This window comes from Haliotis cracherodii, unplaced genomic scaffold (assembly GCF_022045235.1).
Source record: "Haliotis cracherodii isolate W230 unplaced genomic scaffold, xgHalCrac1.p SCAF_1, whole genome shotgun sequence".
NCBI lineage: Eukaryota > Metazoa > Mollusca > Gastropoda > Lepetellida > Haliotidae > Haliotis > Haliotis cracherodii.
The window spans coordinates 65,680,802-65,702,000 of NW_027266264.1; the positions used below are offsets into that span (position 1 = coordinate 65,680,802).

Genomic DNA, 21,199 nt, shown 5'->3' on the forward strand with positions numbered 1-21,199 from the left:
GTAATAGATGAGTGCGGTCGATGTTGAAATAGATGGAGGATTTATTTTTCATTTATTCACTTATTTTAGACCGGGTGCGTTTGATTTTCTCTCTCTCAATATTTTAAGATACGTTATGTTTTACATGTATATCTGTGAATGTTGTTTCAGGTGAGGTGAAAATAGGATTTACGTCTTGTTAAAAATTATTGCACTTTTATAGCGACGTGCATGCACTGGTGTGTGTATGGCTCCTTTAACTAGTCCGCACTAATGTCGATTTTATAGTCACTAACACTGAGATACCATGTCGCAGTTTAACATGAATACCCAGTTCAGACTGACTGACTCCGAGCCGACCAGACCTTGTTTTAGCTTCTTCATGCCGAACGCCAGGCAGGGTAACAACAAGTGCCATCTTTTAACGTCTTTTGGTATGGCGCGGCCGGGGATTTAACTCCCGACCTTCCACTCTCCGGGCGGACGCTCTACCACTAGACCACGGAGGCGGTCTGTTTGATTTGTATGTTTATGTTATATGTTTCTCATACTCCTACCTAGACAGTGATGGATGGGGTGGAAAGCTGAATGGAAGGATGAAATGTTGGATATGGCATTGACGTTGCATGATACTGATTCAAGTGATCAAATGAGAGTCGGTTACTCTTTCCATTTACATACATTACCCTCACAGACATCAGTAAAACACACAACATGTCTGTGGCCGTCCGTCGCTTCCGTCTTGTTCACACGGTACACAATATAGTGTACAATGAGGTACATGCAACTTATATACTACCGGGCAAAAGAAACGCCTCCAAACAATTTTCTGGTCTAAAACAAAACAGACGCAAAATTTAGTAACAGTTGATGTTTTATTAAAAAAAAAAAAAAAATTATCCAAACACGGAATTTGAAAATGACAAGATAAAAAACCATGTACTTCAAGTTCTGCAGACACGTTTATCATGCTGGGTGCAGTGTCCAGTATTCAATCACATCCGCAGAAAAGACGTCGATCTCGTATAAAGTCCCGTGCTACACACATGGCTCAGTATCGGATGTGACCCCATCCAGCAACGATGCAGACCCTAACACGACGTCGTACTGAGTACACGAGTCTCCTGGCATCCTGATTAGGGATCCTACGCCATTCTTCCTGCAGGGCAATTGCAGGATGTTGCTGATGTTTCTGACTCCTGCGCGTCCAAGTTGATGCCAGATGTCTGTGGGCGACAGGTCCTGTGATCTGGCTGGCCACTGTTATACGGTCACGTTGTTGGCGTGCAGAAAGACGCTTGTGACTAGAGATGGCGTTGCCCTGCTGAAACAGTGTCCGTGGATGTCGTTGCAGGAAATGCAGTACCAAAGGCCGCAAAACCTCATCAATGTGACGACGTGCAGTGAGATTTCCGTCAAAGATGACAAGATCTGTCTTCTGGTCCCCGCAGATGCCACCCCAGACCATGACACTACCATCTCCATAAGGCTCCGAATCTTGGACGCAACAACGTGCCGTCAGTTCACCACGTCGTCGTAGATTCGAACCCGCCCATCAGATTTGAAGAGCTGGCACCTACTCTCGTCGCTGAAGAGCACTCTTCGCCAATTTCTCTGCTGCCACTGCTGTACAGTCCAAGAATCTGGACACTAGGTGAAGAACCGTAAATACCGGTCTTCCTGTGGGGTCGTGACCGTGGGTCTTCCACTCCTCGGCCTGTCTGCAGTACTGCCAGTTTGTGACGTGTGACAAGTCTGGCGATGGTGCACTTGAAGCAGCCCATGATCCTGGCAACGTGCTCCTGCGTCGCTCCCATTTGCAACATACCGATGGTTCTCTCCCTCTGCTCTGCGGTTAGTCGAGGCATGTTCGTTGTTTTAAATGATTGTATGTGACGAGAGAGTACAACATTTTTGGGTTTAATTTTGTTAATTTGAAATATACAACACATTCGGCTTTGGAAGAGAGGCCGGTCACATGACCGCGAAACTAAAGTTCATAAGCGTATGAACGACACAATTTGTCGTTCATGCGTGTTTCACAAGACTGTCTCCTTGAAATGAAGTAAACACTGACGGACTACTTCCACCTTCCTGAGGAAACGTCTGGGAATTCCCTTGTACGAGTGCATATAAAAGCGTTCTTTCTGATCATTTAGACCCTTTAATCTTGTACTCAACGTTTCAGCGTACATTGAGAAACGTCAGAGAGTTTGAATGCATGATCGTTCACGAATATCCTCGCTACGACCAATCCTAGTGAACAAAACGAAGAAATGCACACCACTATTTGACACATCTTTATAATCACCTTTCAGGGAACGGCCAACTGATCAATGATGACAAACATATGTAACAGGTTCAAGAACAACTTCATGTTTATCGTGGTCAAATGTAACCGATGTTATATTTGGGATAACACTTTCTTAGTAAAGAACAAATTCTCGTTCTTTTTTGGGTTGAGTCCCGTCCGGGATTCGAACCCACACTTGCCAGAGTGAGGCACCTAATCGCCAGCACACAAAGTCAGCGATCTAACCCACTCAGACACCGAGGCTTCCACAAAAATGAAAGTCCGAGTACTTTGAGTACCCCTCTGACAAGTGTAAATTAGCACGGCTCCCATGGCCGAAAGCTATGAATATACAATGCCATTTAGAAACATCGGTTACATTTGACCACTTTCTGAATGGCATTGTGTTCATAGCTTTCGGCCATGGGAGCCGTGCCAATTTACACTTGTCAGAGGGGTACTCAAAGTACGTGATCTAGACTACCAGTTGTCGGACTTTCATTTTTGTGGAAGCCTCGGTGGCTGAGTTGGTTAGATCGCTGACTTTGTGTGCTGGCGATTAGGTGCCTTGCCCTGGCAAGTGTGGGTTCGAATCCCGGACGGGACTCAACCCAAAAAAGAACGAGAATCTGTACTTTACTAATCCCAAATATAACATCGGTTACGTTTATCGTGTCGGCTATTTAGATGTCTTGCAGTTGATGTAAATGTATTACGACGCGCTGTCATTGTGATTGACTTACTGACATAGTTCTTAAAACACCTATCACCCATTGATTATATTATTTGAACACATTTGTTGCAAACAAAATATAACAAATGATCCTGTGAAGTAAGTTACATGTAAGCGTACATACGCTCACGTCACTTTTCTGATTGGTGAACTATTTTATTCCTCGATACAGCTAGTTGTTGTATGGCTGTCAGTGTAAACATGAAGTCACACGTATATATCTAGCGCTACATCCCTCGAGGTATAAAATAGAGATATGAAAAATAATAAGAAATGACTTTCACTTCGTATGAGTTCTTTGGCGTATGAACCTTCATTGAGTGAGCGCAAGCTCAGACGTTCATGCAGTTTGGCCCTCACTCTATGAAGGTTCATAATCCAATGAACTCACAGAAAGTTGAAAGGCAGTTCCTAAATACTTGAATCACAGATGTTAACAGATGTTATCAGATTTGAGACCTCTGAGTCGACTGAATGAGGAGTGGAAATGGGCGGCCGTACTCTGGTAAGGAACACAGACGGGCTGGGTCGTTCCTCACACAACCATCCACTCGCCTCAGTTATTAACAAGCGGAGGTGGCATAGATGAATGCGGCATTCAACAACATTAACACGCCGCCCCGAGAAATTAAAATAGAACATTTACAAAAGCTACATTGAAGTATATTTTTAAGTGTCCATAGAGTTAGAATGACTGCACACCATAATGGCAAAATGAACTGTTCTGTCACGCCAAAGTAAGCCCTAAACAAGTTTTGCGACAGACTTCGACCGTCCACATATCGCTTGCGTGTGACTGGCGGATTCCGAGGATTTTAATGCGGTAGTAAACTTGCGGTAGGATAGGTCGCCTTTGATAGCCGCTCGAGACAGCAATGTAAAGCGTGGATTGTACTCGTGTATGTATCCCGCGTACATCTACACCCCGTCAAGCGCGACATGAAGAATTGTAAAGCTGCGAAACAGAATGTTACTATGTGCTAATGGCGAACACTTATGCTTACAGGAGGCACATTTGAACAGTACGTTACGTGTGTATCTGAAGCCAGGCATGATAGACCAAAATAGGGTCAGCTGAACGATTGATATATTATTGCAGATGCTATTTACTTAAGTTTTAACTTGCCTGTAATTAAACGACGAGAAAGCGGAACGTTGGCAGACCGGTGTGTACGAACAGACGCATAAATACAACCTGTTATTATCTTTTGATATGGAAAATATGTTTATAATTGCTGATAAATAATTTACGAATGTGACATGATTAGCTCCGTTTGGAGATTTATGGTTCACGCACGTGGATTCAGGGTCGTGGAACATTTGTACGAGGCAAATTATTTGTTGAAAAAATTTGATTTGGCAGTAGAAAGTTAAACTATAAAGTCCACAACAGAATGGTGTGAAACCGCTCACCAAATGCACTGGCCACCTACCCATTACAGGGTGGAGCTTCCCTAGTCAAGCCCGTGGGGTAGCTTTACGCTGCTTATAATATTGTTTTAGCAATAACATGACAGGATACACCAGAAATGGTCCTCATACATTGTATCCGTGTGAACGCCTTAACAACTTGGGCCACCATGGTGCCTCTAACGTCAAGTGGATTTACGTCTATGAAACGCTAAGGAAATCAAAGCCTATATCAAATGAATAGCATTGTATTAACATAGCCATCACTCATTACCGTCTCACGGAAGTAGTCGGGCGAGTCCCCCATACAAGATACAGTATGGTAGACACTGTACATGCAGCTGATAACACGCTCAACGTCCCAGTACAACCTACAATCCTACGTCACAATGTCACAAAAGGCCAAAGTGACGTCAGTTAGAAAAAAGTGCCAAGCCTTGAAATTTATTCCCGTATGTCCATGCCTGCTGACGGCGTATGTCCCCGCCCCCTCGTCTGACAGTGCTGACTGCTGACAGTGGTGCGGGTCCTGTGATAAGTCAGGGATATATCTGACAGTGATATATCACACACACCTTGAGTTAAGAATAGACCAATGGAAACTCCCGGACAATATCCGTCTTATTCAAATGAGCTGTGCTATATTTTTCCTCAGGGCCAAGTTTGCTCTTCATTTCGATCTGTGTGGTTGCGATGACACATTGTAGGACTGAGGATATATTCCAAAACATGTGACAGCAAAAACTGGAACGTCTGGATATATGAAGTAATGCAAGAACAGGACTACTCGCAGATAGCAGAACAACATGATGCTGCCGATTTCGAATGTTTGGACACCGAAATCCTCCTGGAATGGCTGACTCAAAGATATAAGCTTAAACGCCCATATGTAAGTGGAATTAGGTTTTGTTTGGTAGCACGTTCGAAAAAAGTGTTCCAAGAGTACCTGTTATAGAAAATTTAGGATTTAACATTGGAGTCTTCCGAATCTGAACACAAAGTAGACACATTTTATGGATAACAAATTTATTGCAGTCCTGCTTGATAACGGTATAAGGATCTATACCGAAACATCACCTTTACAGTAATTAAAGTTATCCTTAAATTGGGTCTAATTTGTCATAAAGTTGGAAGTATTGCCTATAAAACAATGAATCTGAACAGTTTGTTGTAAGTTAAACATGTCAAGGAACAAATTACCCTACTAACAAGTAAAAGTGTTATATCGCAGCGATTTGTGGTTAAGATTTACCAGAAGGAAATGACGTTATCCAATGCCAACTTGAAAATAAATCTGTAGTCTCCAGATACATACAAAAAATCCCACCCTACAAGCAACCCTCTCTATTTTACTGTAAAACGCATGTGAAAGAGTAGGTGGAAATATTTCGACTTTAGATATGGGATCATTTATGAACACCGGCAAACAGTTTACATTGGTTGTGAATTATCACTAAGGTGAAATGCTGTGACAATGAAGTCTTTTAAGCAGAGGTGTTGTGGTAGCTTAGTGACTAAAGCGTTCGTTCGTCAAGCCGAAGACCCCGGGTTCGATTCCCCTCACGGGTACATATTGTGAAGACCATTTCTGGTGTCCCTCGCCGTGATATTGCTGGAATATGTCTAAAAGCATAACACTTTAACATTCAAGCAGAATATATAATCATGCTTCTGAAATTATCCCTTTCACATCGTACAAGGTTCTATCTTGTCAAATTATAATGTCCTAAACACCACATTAATGCATAACGTGATAGCTGTTCTTATTTCAGTAGTTTGTATCTTGAATACCGATTACGTCCAGTACTGCATAATCCCCCACTTCCCACCCCCACCCAAACCCCCACCCCCACCCCCCACTGCCAGACAAGCATACCTATTTACTCTGTGTACCGCTTGTTTATGTTATCTATTACATAAATGTCATAGAAGGTTACACGTATTGGACAAACAAACCACTTAACATCACTTAAATAAAAAACTCAATTTATTACCTCAAGTATTTACAAATCCTACATTACTTCTTTGTAATACTCTACAGTGAAAGTCGAAATATCATGGACCTTCGGAAATATCTCGAATTAAACGAAATTCGAGACAAACGGATATCTATATTAGATGATATCGATAGGGTTCGTCTTAAACGATATTTCGAGTTGCTGGAGTTTTAGTTTCATTGTAGTTAAAAGGTAATAAACAATTAACATGCTATTGGAATTCTCATATTATATTTTTTGTCCATTTCATCCCAACAGGGCTATATCGGGGACTCGCTCGTCGCTGTTAATCCGTGTCAACGACTGGCCATCTACAGCCAAGAGGTGTGTCCTATATCTGCACTACAATATGTTTCGAAGTGCCTAAGTATGTAATAGTTGTATTGGATACGTCCGTAATATTCAACATCAATTACAATTGTCAACATCAGATCGTTCGGATTACGATTCAACATTCCTACAGCTGAATCAAAATTTTGATGTATGCAGCACGTGTGAGTGAGTGAGTTAATATTTAACGTAACATCGGCAGTATTGCACCCATATCGTGACGATTTTGCAGCACAACATTGTAACATTATAGTTTAATATTCAGCTACGTATTTTGAAACGTTTTGAGAATAGGACCAATTCTATACGAACTGTCGGAACGTATGACTCTCTTTGCTATTACAAAAATTGTCATGAATTAATTTTCTTGCATAAAGGCATGCAATCCTCGAGGAGTGTGTCACAAAACGTATTCAGCTGATCTTCCTTTGTTGAAATGTTTCCACGTGGTAGGGTAATTTGATCCAGGCACTGAGTGTTGTATACGACGCGGTGTTCAACATCATCGTCGGTCTCGGTAGACTGGTTGTCATGAATTGTGTCTTTTGTAAATCAGTGATACTTTTTCTTTACGCACGGATAATTCCTGCCTGGTCACATACAGAATTGTATCTTAAGAACCTGCTGATCTAATTGGCTTCAACACATTCGCCATGGTCTTGAGTATGCATAACAGATGTCATATGTATTGTGTATATTTAAAAAGTGTCTATCCGTGTCTCTCCTTTTTTGCTCTCTCATAGAAATAATTGTTCATATTAGTTATTCATGAATATGTTCTATGGAGGTGAACATGATCGTAAATGCTAACTGCTATTCAGCATGGCTACTGTTCCTGTAGCCCGACCTAGGTTTTCACCGTAAATATCATATATTATCAATTAATTTTAGAAAAAAGAAATCTTAACACCGATGTCATTATCTCAAACCCTTAATTTAACAGACGAGAACGAGAGTGAACAGTTGCAAACTACTGCATTGTATCTTAATGCGAAAGGGAATATCGAAATTGATAAACATCACATCTCCGCTTGTGTGTGATGATTACCCAAAACCTGCAATCAATTTGTTCAACTGACAAACTCAAGTCTTCCCGCCCCTAGGATAATGAAAGGTACACCAACCTCCGGGTTCGCAGCAAGCAGCCCCCACACATATTTTGGGTGGCTGACCACGTGTACCAGTCGATGGTGGAGAGTCAAGATGACCAGTGCGTGGTTGTGTCCGGGGACTCAGGGGCCGGCAAGACAGAGTCCACCAAATACATCCTCAGCCATCTGGTCAGACGGGAGAGCACCAAGTCAGATCTTGTGGAAAGACTAGAACGGGTAATCGTCGATCTATATTGTTGTTGTTGTTGATCATATAATTATTTTTATTATTTTTATATTATTATTATTGTTTATTATTATTATTATTATTATTATTATTATTATTATTATTATTATTATTATTATTATTATCACGCCCCATTATATTATCATTATATTACCAGAATCAAATTACCCGATAGTTATGATCCTTAGTCTGTCTGGCCTTGTCCGTTCTCGATGGTTTCAACGAAGTGACACGCGTTTGTAACTTGTGACACTTGGATTTTCTTCCCCGCGAAGATGACAGGCAGTCTATAATATAGCTGACACACTCTACAAGGCGGCGCTAAACCAAACTCACCAACTTACGACATCATATTTCTCCTCGTGTTGATTCCGAGGAAGAAGGTATCCTCGCAATTCGTGTTTGTCGTAAAACCCAGCAAAGATAAACTGTCGGGCAAAGGAAAGCGTAGACATCCCATGTTGGATGGCAGCTAAAAATGAAATAAACAAGAAATGGTTATTTGATGGCCCTGTATTTGAAACGGGTATAATGTGTTTTGAACCTGCACTGTTTTTGGGACTGTTTTGGGGCTAATAAAGTTTTGATAAAGTTTGTAACCTTTTTGATCAAATCCATTTTTCAAGTGCATGCTTTCTTTTGCTCAGCGGTACATTTTACCGTTATGCATCATCGTCCCCGAAGGTGTTGATTAATACACCTGCTGTTAAGCATTGATTTCTCTAGTACATGTTCCCCTATTCCAAGCCGCCGACCTATTCCAACCCGCCGTGACATTACTGTAAGTTCGCTGGTTGAGAGGTATAAAACAACACCTACTAAATGTTGTTCCTTTGAACCCATACTTAAACAGCTGGTGAGAGCAACGGTTATTAAACCTAATGCCACAGATGTCCCGCGATAAGCCAAATAATCTTAAAACAAAAGCGTGACATACTTCACCGATATTTAACCTTTATAATTATCAATATTTAATGTACAGCACAGCGAATCGCGGCGCCTTAGACGTCTGGGCCACCCGTGCCCCATATGTACATGTAGAAATATCGTGACACACAACTGATTATCATTCTGATTTTAGGTGAACCCTCTTCTGGAACTTTTCGGAAACGCAGCAACTGTACTGAATTCAAACTCAAGCCGTTTTGGAAAGCTTGTTGAGCTGGAATATGAGTCGACGGGCTGTCTATGTGCCGGTAAGTACCAGGTTGGGGGTCATGACAATATTACCCCGCAGTGTGAGAGCTAACATTGTCCTAATGCTTCCACATATTTATGGCCGACATTAGTTTGTATATGTCAATTTGGCATGACAGCAAAGCATTTCAGTGACAGTACATACAAGTCTTATCTCAATGGCAAATAGTTAGGGCGACACCGAGCAGGTCTTACTGCGGGAAAATCTATGTAGTAAATATTATGTAAATGATAATCACCACTGAAAACACACTCAATGGAATAACAAGATATCCGATAGGTTTAAATCGATCGCACCGCAATCTATTGATTGGTTCCCGGTTGTCTATAAAATCTCAGCCCGCTCGGCCATTGAACCGTGATCAGTTTTCTCAACAAATACGTTCAACTTGCCGGTTCACACAATCTGCGTCACTATTTGCGGAGTTTCCGTGTTCTAGTTTTGTTTGATATAACTCAAGTTATTTGAATATTTTATTTACCTTTTTCTGTGAAATGTTGCGATATATTGAGTTTTTACAATTGCGGTTAAATTTGTTTGAGCTGTAACATTTGATGTGTCTTTTATACATAAAGTATAAGAAAGACCACGCGTCGGGGGTCGAGAAAAACATCTGACTTTCTGGTTGGGTCTTGAAATTGGTTTTAGTTACGCTATTGTGCATCTATCAACAGCAATTGTGTAACATTTACGATTACAAAATATTTCGCGAGAAGATTCCTATTTCTACTCATTGGCACTCTGAAGGCAGAGTTGACTTATGGATTCCGCTTCATTATTCTTTGAATGCAACGTCTAGGTACACATGTACTCTGTCTTCATTTCTACGACAGCTTCTAAAAGGCGAGTTGTATTCTTCCAGCTACTACCACCCCAACAACGAAACACCGTACAAAATAACCAGTATCTAATGTATTATTTTAGATGTACTATTTCAAAGCGCTACTTCTACTATTTTTTACCGTTACAATTTCGTTATGCGGTTGGTATACATTTTGTCAATTTATTTTTTTCTAATAATTGGACAATTATGGCTCCATGTATTGATGTCACGCCAAGGTTAGACATGTTTGAAACGATATGTGACGGCTATCGAACAAAAATATAGTTAATAGCTGATTGATTTTCCTCTCTAAATCTCTGTGACCCGCCAATATACCCCCGCCCCCCACCGATTCGATTGTGGGGGTAGGGGGTGGGTTTATAGCAAACCCTTCACTTACATCGTTTGTGTCTCATTGCAAATTTGTTTCCAGGCAGCTGATCTATTTTCTATTGAAGATTTGGTTGACGACTTAAGTTTCCGCACACTTTGTTTGGACACTGTGATATATATGGCAATAAAAAAAGAAAAAAGTATAAGTCTTGCTTGACAACGGTATAAGGATCTATACCTAAACGTCGCCTTTACATTAATAAAAGAAGTTGCTTATCAAACGATTTCAAATTATATTTGTCTTCATGCAATTTATAGGTTTATTTCTTGTTTGTTACCTGAAGTCTTTATTGCTAAGTGTTTATTACGTAATGTAAACCTTGGCAGCCCGGAAACAATATAATCCAGACCAACTTGATGGCAAACTGAATTTTCTACATAAACCTCAGATTTTAACTGCCACTGGTTAAACGATTTTCCGCTATTTTTATTTTATTTGTTTCTTTGAGCGTGCAGAGAAAAACAGCATTGTGAATATGAATGATCATGTTATTTGACGAAAATAATAGTCGATAAACTGCAAAATATACTCTCACTTGGGGTTGTATTTCTGTGCCATTTTCTAAAGTCAACATGTAACAGAATCCGTACAGCAGTATATCGTTATAATTATAACGATAACATTAAGACACATTATATTCCTATCGACACAATGGCGTAATATTACTACTCCGATTGTCTCGAAATTCAGATACGTCGAAGTGTTTATGATATTCCTGAGAATTTCGAGTTAGTGATAAATATTCAAGTATGTAAACAAATCCTACAAGGTTAAATCATCCAGTGTAGGATGTTGGATTGCCACTCAGTGTATTTTGTAAGAAAGCATTAAACTTAACCCTAACATCGGCATGACGTTATGGGACATAACACACCCCATCTGTGTCTTCCTGATACGTGATACGCTCTCATTGTGTCAGCCACCTGCGGATTTGAATGTCAAATTGAAATTACTCTCCACCGTGTATGTTTTCTCAAAAGCACAACAGGTAAAAGTTATGCATATAGGTGTCTCAGGTTAGTATGTCAGCGACTGGTTGGTATGTATTCCTGTTGATTTTGTCAGCCAGTACACATGCTTCATGAGTCCAACAAAATCAATACCCCTATGTAAGCGGCTAGGGCCTAGTCGTAGGTATATGATAGGATAAGAATACACGCCGCGCAGGACATGCACTTTTTGACGGGTGGGTGCGTATACCTCGTAGCACGCTGTTTTATCAGGAAATTTATCACTGTAAAATGCCATGTAATTTGAGTATAGCATGAGTGAGTGAGTATGGTTGTACGTCGCTTTTAGCAATATTTCAGTAATTTCACGACGGTGGACACCAGAAATGGGCTTCACACATTGTACCCATGTTGGGACATCAGATAACACAAGATAACTTTGATCCAGAGTGTGACATACCTACCTATTGTTTGTTTACCTTGACTTACAAACTGGAGGTCCAGAGGACCCCAATTATTAACTTCAAGGGTCCTTGCAGAAAATATGGGGGCAATTGGGATACGATGACATGCATCAACCATGTCAGCTAGTCTGACCGCCCGATCCCTTTAGTTGCCTCTTACGGCAAGCATAGTCACCTTTTACGGCAAGCACGGGTTGCTGAAGACCTATCCTACCCCGGATCTTCACGGGTCATCTACCTATTGATGCAAGCACCTGTATTGTCATAAAAGCGCACATGTGTAACGCAGAAGGTACCTTCAGAATCAGGCATGAGAATATGACACATTTCAGTTTAAATATTTATGTGATATAAAAGTGGAAAACAAACATATTGTTAAAACAAAACTAGTAATAATTGTTTTCACAACAATGACTTTCTGAAATATGTTATTGTTTTCAGGGAATAAGGGATATTAAGGTTGACACGATCATAGTGGTATATTTCATAATAGATAATAAGTTTTTTTCATAATTCATATTTTCAAAGCAATGGTTACATTGTTGTAATATTTATTTTATAATGAACAAGATCAGTGGAAACATGCAGATATTGTTAAAATTGAAACCCACAACGTTGTGAGTGCTATTATTTACTCACCCATGGACCATACTGCTCTATGAGAGTTACCTCCCTTATACTAATATGTTTCCCAGGACTGTAGCCTGACACGTCAATTATTCACGCTGTCCAAAAGTGCTAATATCTCGCTACACGGAAACTGGGTCAACGTTTCCCGTATATCTACATGTTGTAGGCCTGTCCCCGACCCTCTCGACAGGCTGACCTCGTTACATGGAAATAGATCAACGTTTCCCGCATAGCGATATGCTGTAGGCCTACATTGTGCCCATCTCGACACCCCTATACCGACAGACCCGCTGCACGACATGGATCAACGTCCACCCTAGTGAAATGCTGCATGGGGAACTTGGTCGGATGGAGCTAGACTAGTACGCTGCACTGCCCTACTAGCGGCTGCAGGCGAGGGGCGCAAGCGCCCTAGGGCAGGCAAACGAGTCTAGGACAGAGCGAGACTGCCTCTGATAACAGTGCCCGACTTCACCAAACGGGTTTAGGATGCCTCTCGTAATAGCACGCATGTGGATACTCGACCCGGATTCATTCCATCGTTCGTCAAACCGACAGTCCTGTCATTAACATAATTTTCTCCACGACTTTGCCCCTCACTCACAATGAAATCAATTTCGGCGAATTGACCTGTATTATCTGGCGTTGGATATCAAGATTGATTCAAGTATCAACTTTGTCTGTAAACTCAAATGCCATTTATAGATCAATCTAGTCAGAAACGACGACGATCAAAGAAATCTTTATTTTGGAAGATTTAATGTGCATGACCTGTCCATGTGCCGTTTCTATTCTACAGCTAAAATAGAATGTTTCATCCTTGAAAAATTTCGAGTAACAAGTCGCAACCGGCATGAAAAGAATTTCCACGCCTTCTACGCCGTGTTCGCCGGGATGCCAGTGCACAGACTCGACAGCCTCAATCTGGAGGCCAACGCTGCGTTCTACAGGTGAATGTCAAGTCGCAATAAAACACTGATATTTGTCATGTAAACCAAAGAGGCTGAAACTGACACATGTACCCACCCCTTAATGCCTGTAGTTTAGGCGGATCTGAATGTTTTTGCAACGAGTAATGAACTTGTACTTTCTTATAGTTGTGTCATTTATACACGTGCGTTTATACTTTACCGTAGTTGGTCATGAGAACGCCAACTTATCTATTTGCCTCAGTTTGTGTATTGAAAATATTTTCGTTCTTTTAAAAAGAAATGTAAAATTGAAAAAAAACAGGATACTCCGGTCGGAAGATGGTTCCAATGACGTGTTTAACAGTGTGGAGGAGCAGAAAAAATACAAGCAATACTTCATTGAGCTTGAAGCCATGTTGCGAGATGTCGGCTTCACAAAAGAGGTAAACTGAATTCTCAATTATTAATCTTCTGTTAGAAATAATAGTTTCCACGCTCCACAGTTACATAAAATGTTCTAACCGATTATTTGAATCTTTTTTCGATTTAGAAATAATTATGAAAAGGAAAGAGTACAGCGTAACCTCCTTATATCGGGATAGAGCCGTTCCATGAAATTAACCGTCCGGATTAACACGTCTTGATTAACGAGTCACGAGTACGGCGTAATGTACTTTTAATTGTATCTACAAGTTACATGCAGGGATCCTTTGGAAGTGATCGCAGAGAAAAGGGTCCGTTTTAACGGGGTTTTACTGATCACACTAAAGCCGCCATTTACTTGGATGTAGGAGAGTGTTCATTTAAGAAATACCGTTACTTAAATTCTTTGTTATGTCCATGGTTCAGGAAGTGGACCAGCTGTACAAGGTGGTGGCCGCTATCTTGCTGATTGCCAACATCGAGTTCGACCCGGATGAGGATGGCAATGGTCACGCCGTCATCTCGGAGTTTTCAGAGGACAGTCTGACCAAAGCGTCAGATCTTCTCGGCCTGAGCGGGGAGGAATATGACGATTTCCACGAAGCCCTCACTTGTGTGAAGAGCAGAGCTGGAGGTGAGAGAGGTCGCCGACACAGAATCTATGTCTTCCGTGTTCTGTCTTCAGTTGCTCAGCAAATCTCGAGCATCTTGTGTCACCAATACGTTACGTGATTTGATCATATTGAATCATACTTTTTATTAATAGATAGTTTTTACGAATAATTTCCATTTAAGACCAACTTTTAAACTTGATAATGATTATTGGTTGTCAGCACCGTGCGAAAGGCATGCATCATTTCTTGGTTTCCTCCCACACAAAGCTGATGTAACTGAACTACTGTTCAAAGCGGCGTAAGCCCCAACTCTCATTCCCCAAGGAACCGTTGTTACTTGTCGTTTTGTCCAAATCGACACCAAAATATATAATTCTCTCTATCGATTCTAGAACCATGTGAGTTGGGACCCAGCTGTGACAGAATTACCTCAGATTGACAAGGCTGCAATTAACTGTGGAATATATTAATACCATATCGTACATTTTTCAAATACAATTACTATATCTAAATCCGTCCTCGTGGAGTAGATACTTTTGAGATATAACAACGAAGGCACAAATCCCTCATATTTGTCCTGACTCATTTCTCAGGCGAAGAAATGATTCGCAACAAGTCCCCGCGCCAAGCCAACGATGGACGGGACGCAGTGTCAAGAGAGCTGTATTCCTCTTTGTTCTATGGCATCATCGACAAGGTCAACCAAAAGCTGTTGGGCGGTGTCCAGCCACAGAGAAACACATCTTACCACGTGTAAGTTTGTTTACCCGTCAAGATCTGCGTTAGGACCACAGCAACCCAGGCTTGCCGTAAGAGGCGGTTGTGTCGTGAGAGGCGACTAACGGGATCGGGTGGTCAGGCTCCCTGACTTGGTTGATGCATGCTATCGTATCCCAGTTGTGTAGCACGACACTCATGATATCAATCACTGGATTGTCTGGAACAGACTCGATTGTTTATAGACCGCCGACATATAGTTGGAATATTTTTGAGTGCGGCGTTAAACAACAAACAAACAAACAAACAAACACAAAAAACATTGTAAGTCTTCACACGGTTGCTTGAATTGAAGTGTCTGTATACTATCATTGTCCTGCATGCTCTAAACGGCAACAAGATGGCTTTAAACTCAGCCGACTCTCTCAAACACAAACCCCTAAAATACATCTGAAATTCATTTGTCCTTCTAATTCTAAAGTAACAACTATATGAATATGGTTTGAGTGTTTGTTGCTTAACGCCGCACTCAGCAATGTTCAAGCTATATAATGGCGGCATGTAAATAATCGATTCTGGACCAGACAATCCAGTGATATGAGCATCGACCAATGCCGTCGGGATACAATGACACGCTATCAAGTCATCGTACCTGATCACACAATCCAGTATGTCGCTTCTTACGACAATGATATGTTAACGGGACCGCTGATATTTCTTACCCATTATCTCCACGGGGTTAAATGAGTGATTGAAAATCTCACTTCAGATCATTTCGTTATTTCAGCGAGGCCAGGAACACATGCATTCGAATCCTGGACATCTCAGGTTTTGAAAACGTCGCCCACAACGGCTTCGAGCAACTCCTTATCAACGCTGCCAACGAGCGACTACACTCCTACTTCCTCAAACACACATTCTGTAGGGAGAGAGAGGAGTACGAGCAGGAGGAAGTTGACCTCATCCACGTCAACTTCAACGACAACACACCAATACTTGATCTCATATTCAAGGTACGTTTCCATCTTCAGGAGGTCAGCTATCGGTTAACACCAGGGCTTTTCAATTCATATTTTCATTTAAATCTCTAAAAATACTTTCAAATAAAAGTACACGCGGTTGGTATATTTTCAATTTATGATATAAAAGTAGTTGTACCAGCACAAGATGCAGATACACTCTTATGTATATAATGATTCATACAGCTCTACAGACCATAGGAGGGGCGGTCGGGTAGCCCAGTGGTTAAAGCGTTAGCTCGTCACGCCGAAGACCCGGGTTCGATTCCCGACATGGGTACAATGTGTGAAGCCCATTTTTGGTGTCCCCCGCCGTGATAGTGCTGGAATATTGCTAAAAGCGGCGTAAAACCATACTCACTCACTCACTACAGACCATAGCGGTGGTCTCAATATACATGTTCTTATATTTGGCATTGATTATCCAGAAACCTCATGGAATATTCCCCCTCGTTGATGACCAGTTGTCGATACCCCAGTCCAGTGACAAGACGTTCCTGGAAGCGGTGCACCGCTACAACAGCATGAACGACAAGTTCGTCGTCTCTCCTTCAGGGACGTCACAACTACTGTTTGGGATCAAGCACTACGCTGGACAGGTGGGTCCTCCGAAACACGTTATTGTTTGTATGTGAACCACTCCTGATGCCATTTTCATATTTTTAATGTAAATCAAGAATGTAAAGTTTTACCGTCCCTTGGACCTCAGTATATGAGACTGCCTCCGTGGTCTAGTGGTAGAGCATCTGCCTGGAGAGCTGAAGGTCCGGGGGTCGATTCCCGGCCGCATCATACCAAAAGACGTTCAAAGATGGTACTTGATGTTACCCTGTCTGGCGCTCGGCATTAATGGGCTAAAACAAGGACTGGTCGAATTGAGCCAGTATTCTGTGTCTGAGTCGGGTATTCTTGTTAAACTGCGACATCGTATCTCCGTGAGCTAGTACTATAAAATCGGCATTTGTCCGGACAAGTACATGTACAAACAGCCACACCACACACACGTGCATGCACGTCGCTACATAAGTGCAATAATCTTGAGCGCTACGTTAAACCCCATTTCATCTCGCTTGCTTATATGATTGAGTTGGGCTTAGTGCTGCTTTCGGTGAGTGAGTGAGTGAGTATGGTTTTACGCCGCTTTTAGAAATATTCCAGGAATATCGCGGCGGGGGACACCAGAAATGGGCTTCAGTGCTGCTTTGAGCAGCATCTCAGTTACAGTTTGGCGTGTCAGCTTCACGTTGGAGAAGTTCTAATAGTAATGCATGTCACAGATAAATCCTATTTGGTGTATCATGATATAAACGCTTCGTACCCACGACCAGCGGCTCCTGCATGGCTAAAGACCCAACTCTACACAAAGAGGTACGATTCCTTAGACGACCAGGCCTCCAAAGTGCCGTTCTTTCAATTATGGTACAGATAGATCTTAATAAAGTCATCAATTGTAGGTGATGTACAACGTGCATGGCTTCCTGGAGAAGAACAGTGACACCCTCCCCAACAATCTCAAAGGAGCAATCGAGGAGAGCAGCAACATCTTTGTCCGGGACTACTTTCTCCTCGGCAGCAGAGCGACGTTGTCTACAACCAGGTAAGTCTCGTCAACCAGCAAAAATTGTTATTTGGGAATATTTACAATAATTAACAAGTGACCCATATAAGCCGTTAAGCAAGCTGTATTTTGATACATATTTTGCAGAAAAACATGTGTTTGAGAAAACATTTTGTTATTTTTCAGAGGGGGTCGAAGCTCACTGCGGCTTAGGGGAGGTAGAAATCGGAGCGCCATCCCAACATCGTTAGTATACAAAAATAGAACTGACATAACACCTTCACGCGATAGTAAATTTGTTTAGTTTGACGCCCCTTTGAAGACTTTCAGTGTCTTCTTCTTGCGGGAGGAAAGGTGATGTTGGTCTTAGACGTTTATCACGTTGGTACTGACAACGTGCGATATAGTTAGAACAAACTGGGACTCGAACCTGTGACCATATGTTCCTGACACGCCTAAGGGACACAACTGTGTATAGCGAAGTGTGTCTCCTTAGACGATTGGATCAGATGGTCTTTCAGCGACGATCGACAGGTTTATAATGTACTACGTTACTAAACTGCCGTACAAAAGAAAGGACACACCATTGTTTGATGGTGGCTAAAAATGAAACCTACAAGAAACGGTTATTCGATGGTGATGTATTTAATACGGGTATCATGCTTTCGTTTTGGATTCCGTGTGTCGGCGACTGTAACGTTTTGATAACGTTTGTAATGTTTTGGTCGAATCCAATTTTCAAGTGTTTTCTTTTGTCCGAGATATTATCTGATACCACACATATACATATGCTTACAACTGCTATCTGTGTGCACAGTTTCTTCACGAAAATGTAATATTTCAGGTTTACAAACCCCAGCGCCAGCAGAACCACAGGGCGCCTGACGGGCCGGGTGACGGAACACTTCAAGGTAGGTAATTTACAATGTACCGTATTCGACGTAATAAGCGCCCTGCTCTAATAAGCGCCCACGGCGATATTTGCTGATATATTGGCTAGTGAACAAGCCCAATTTGCATCCCTTCCGATTGATCAATGTACACAAGACTTATTTATTCGGTATAATACGCACACGTGTGTTATATGCACCCTTAATTATGGGCAATTAAATTCTGAAAACATATATCTGTCGTACATAAACATTTCAGGCTGTCAGCATAAACAACGAAATTTATCTTTCAACTATGTTTTTTTCCACCAAAAAAATATTCTAATAAGAGCCCCCTATTTCTAATTTTGAGAGCGCCCCGGGCGCTTATTACTTTATCTCAAACCAGTAAAAGGAAGGTTTTATGCCGTTTTAGTAATATGCCAGCGATTTCATGGCGTACCCATGAGTGGAATCGAACCCGGGTCCTCGGCGTGAGGATAGGACGTTTTAGCCACAATGCTTCCGAAACCACATTTCAGATAATTCTATGGAAGGGCGGTAACCCAATTTTGGTTTACATACATGCATGTGCCATTTAGATCCAAGGGCAGACTCTCGGTTTATCAGATCGGGCACTTAGCCTAATTATTTCATCTCTTGCTATGGCAAACTTACGGAGCCCACTAGAGCCATAACTTGTTGTATTATCTTGGATATTCAAATTACGTAGTTGAAAATTCGAGATAAACAAAAGTCAGCCAAATGGACTACCCAAGGTTTTACGTTCTGCATTAAGCTGACGCTGTTGCCAGATAAGAACCTGAATTTTGAAGATAGCGTTCTGAATTTTCTTGATAGAAATGTGAATTTTCAAGTTAAAAAAAACAATGATGAATAACGAACAAGTGAGATCTGATTGGTCAACGTGATCTTGAAAAAATACTTTGTAATAAATATCTCAGCGGGGGAATAAATCTCTTTTACCCCGCCACGAGCAATACGGGCTGCACGTGAATGTCTGAGACACAGAATAAATCCCTTGTACCCCGCTTCCAAGCTAACAACCGCACGCTTTTTCCGAGTCAATGAAAGTCACGTGACATAGCACAAGCTAACCTCCTCCCAACAGAACAGCTGTTTTCTTTCAATTTTGAATTTGTTTAAATTATTTTACGCTTTTTCCGAGTCAATGAAAGTCACGTGGCATAACACAAGCTAACCTCCTCCCAACCGAACAGCTGTTTTCTTTCAATTTTGAATTTGTTTAAATTATCTTACGCTTTTTCCGAGTCAATGAAAGTCACGTGACATAGCACAAGCTAACCTCCTCCCAACCGAACAGCTGTTTTCTTTCAATTTTGAATTTGTTTAAATTATTTTACAATGTCACATTAAAACATGTTGGTAAGATAAATTCGTTGTAGCAGGGTAGGTTTTATGCTACCCTCGTTGGGTTTTATATCACCTCCAGCTCCGGATCATGGTATAAAACCCTATGTACCCCTCGTGATCCTGCTACAATTCATGATATCACCACCATACACATTAAAAAAAGAATGTTTCTGACGCTGATGAGCGTATTTCAAGTGGTAAGAGAGTAAAAAGGGAAAACGGGAATGGACCACAGTAATAAAATGAACAGCATCAACAGGACATCATAGCGAGATTACGTCAGGTGGTTATGACGTCAGTTGACAATGGGATAGTATATTTCTACCACGAACAAGACATTCTGACAGATAATGTCCGCGATAGATCTATACAGTAAAACATATAACGATTAATACCTCGAACGCTTATGTACATAATGATATATCGACAGGACATAGTTTATAATTCGTGTATCCGGATATTCCCTTAATCCGCGCGATTAACAGGTTTAACTGCCTGTTGTCAAGGGACACATTAACTGCCAGACAAAAAGAAGTATTCATAAAATTGGATTTGTCGAGGAAATTGCTGACGTTTGAACAAAAACAATCGCCGAAGCACTGCAAACGTAAAGTCCAAAAACACAACTATTTCATACCCGTATCTAATGCATGACCATCGAATAACCATTTCTTGTTTATATCATTTTATCCACCATTAAACATATGTGTATGTATACTTTCCTTTACCCGGCTTTTTTTTATCACCTTGAGATATCAGTAATTCTACCACATGCGAAGAATATATGGATATGTATTGCTGTCACAGAGCTGTAATCCTGAGACAACGGTGTCATAAAAAATTAAAATAAAATAATTGAAAACGTGATGAAGTTCACAGTTTTATTACTACGAGCTAATTGTATCAATAAACGACGATATAAACGATCAAAAACCCAACTGACACTGACAATGATCAGTGATTAATTAAATCAGAGCAAATATAAAAGCTGATTGGCTAATCAACTTCATAACAGTAATAAAAAGAGAGACAAGATAATTGGCAAGATGCACAGACAGCCAATTAAGCCAGCTGCAACCATTTACAACCTTGAGTTAATTAACACAACTCTAATGAGTGAATAACCTCAACGGGGTTAGATAGGGTGAAATAGC

General features: G+C 41.1%; 1 protein-coding gene across 2 annotated transcripts in view; it reads left to right on the forward strand.

The window, feature by feature from the left end:
* Window positions 1-21,199, forward strand: part of LOC139458294 (chitin synthase chs-2-like) — an 82,210-nt gene that overhangs the window by 36,806 nt on the left and 24,205 nt on the right. For both annotated transcript variants that reach the window (XM_071239713.1, XM_071239789.1), the window contains exons 2-14: window positions 5,071-5,304; window positions 6,671-6,736; window positions 7,846-8,070; window positions 9,162-9,276; window positions 13,339-13,489; window positions 13,773-13,893; window positions 14,300-14,507; window positions 15,081-15,240; window positions 15,992-16,217; window positions 16,652-16,822; window positions 17,678-17,820; window positions 17,968-18,027; window positions 18,626-18,692. In XM_071239713.1, coding sequence (XP_071095814.1) covers window positions 5,185-5,304; window positions 6,671-6,736; window positions 7,846-8,070; window positions 9,162-9,276; window positions 13,339-13,489; window positions 13,773-13,893; window positions 14,300-14,507; window positions 15,081-15,240; window positions 15,992-16,217; window positions 16,652-16,822; window positions 17,678-17,820; window positions 17,968-18,027; window positions 18,626-18,692 — 1,833 coding nt within the window. In that variant the 5' untranslated portion in view covers window positions 5,071-5,184. The remainder of the gene's footprint in view (window positions 1-5,070; window positions 5,305-6,670; window positions 6,737-7,845; window positions 8,071-9,161; window positions 9,277-13,338; window positions 13,490-13,772; window positions 13,894-14,299; window positions 14,508-15,080; window positions 15,241-15,991; window positions 16,218-16,651; window positions 16,823-17,677; window positions 17,821-17,967; window positions 18,028-18,625; window positions 18,693-21,199) is intronic.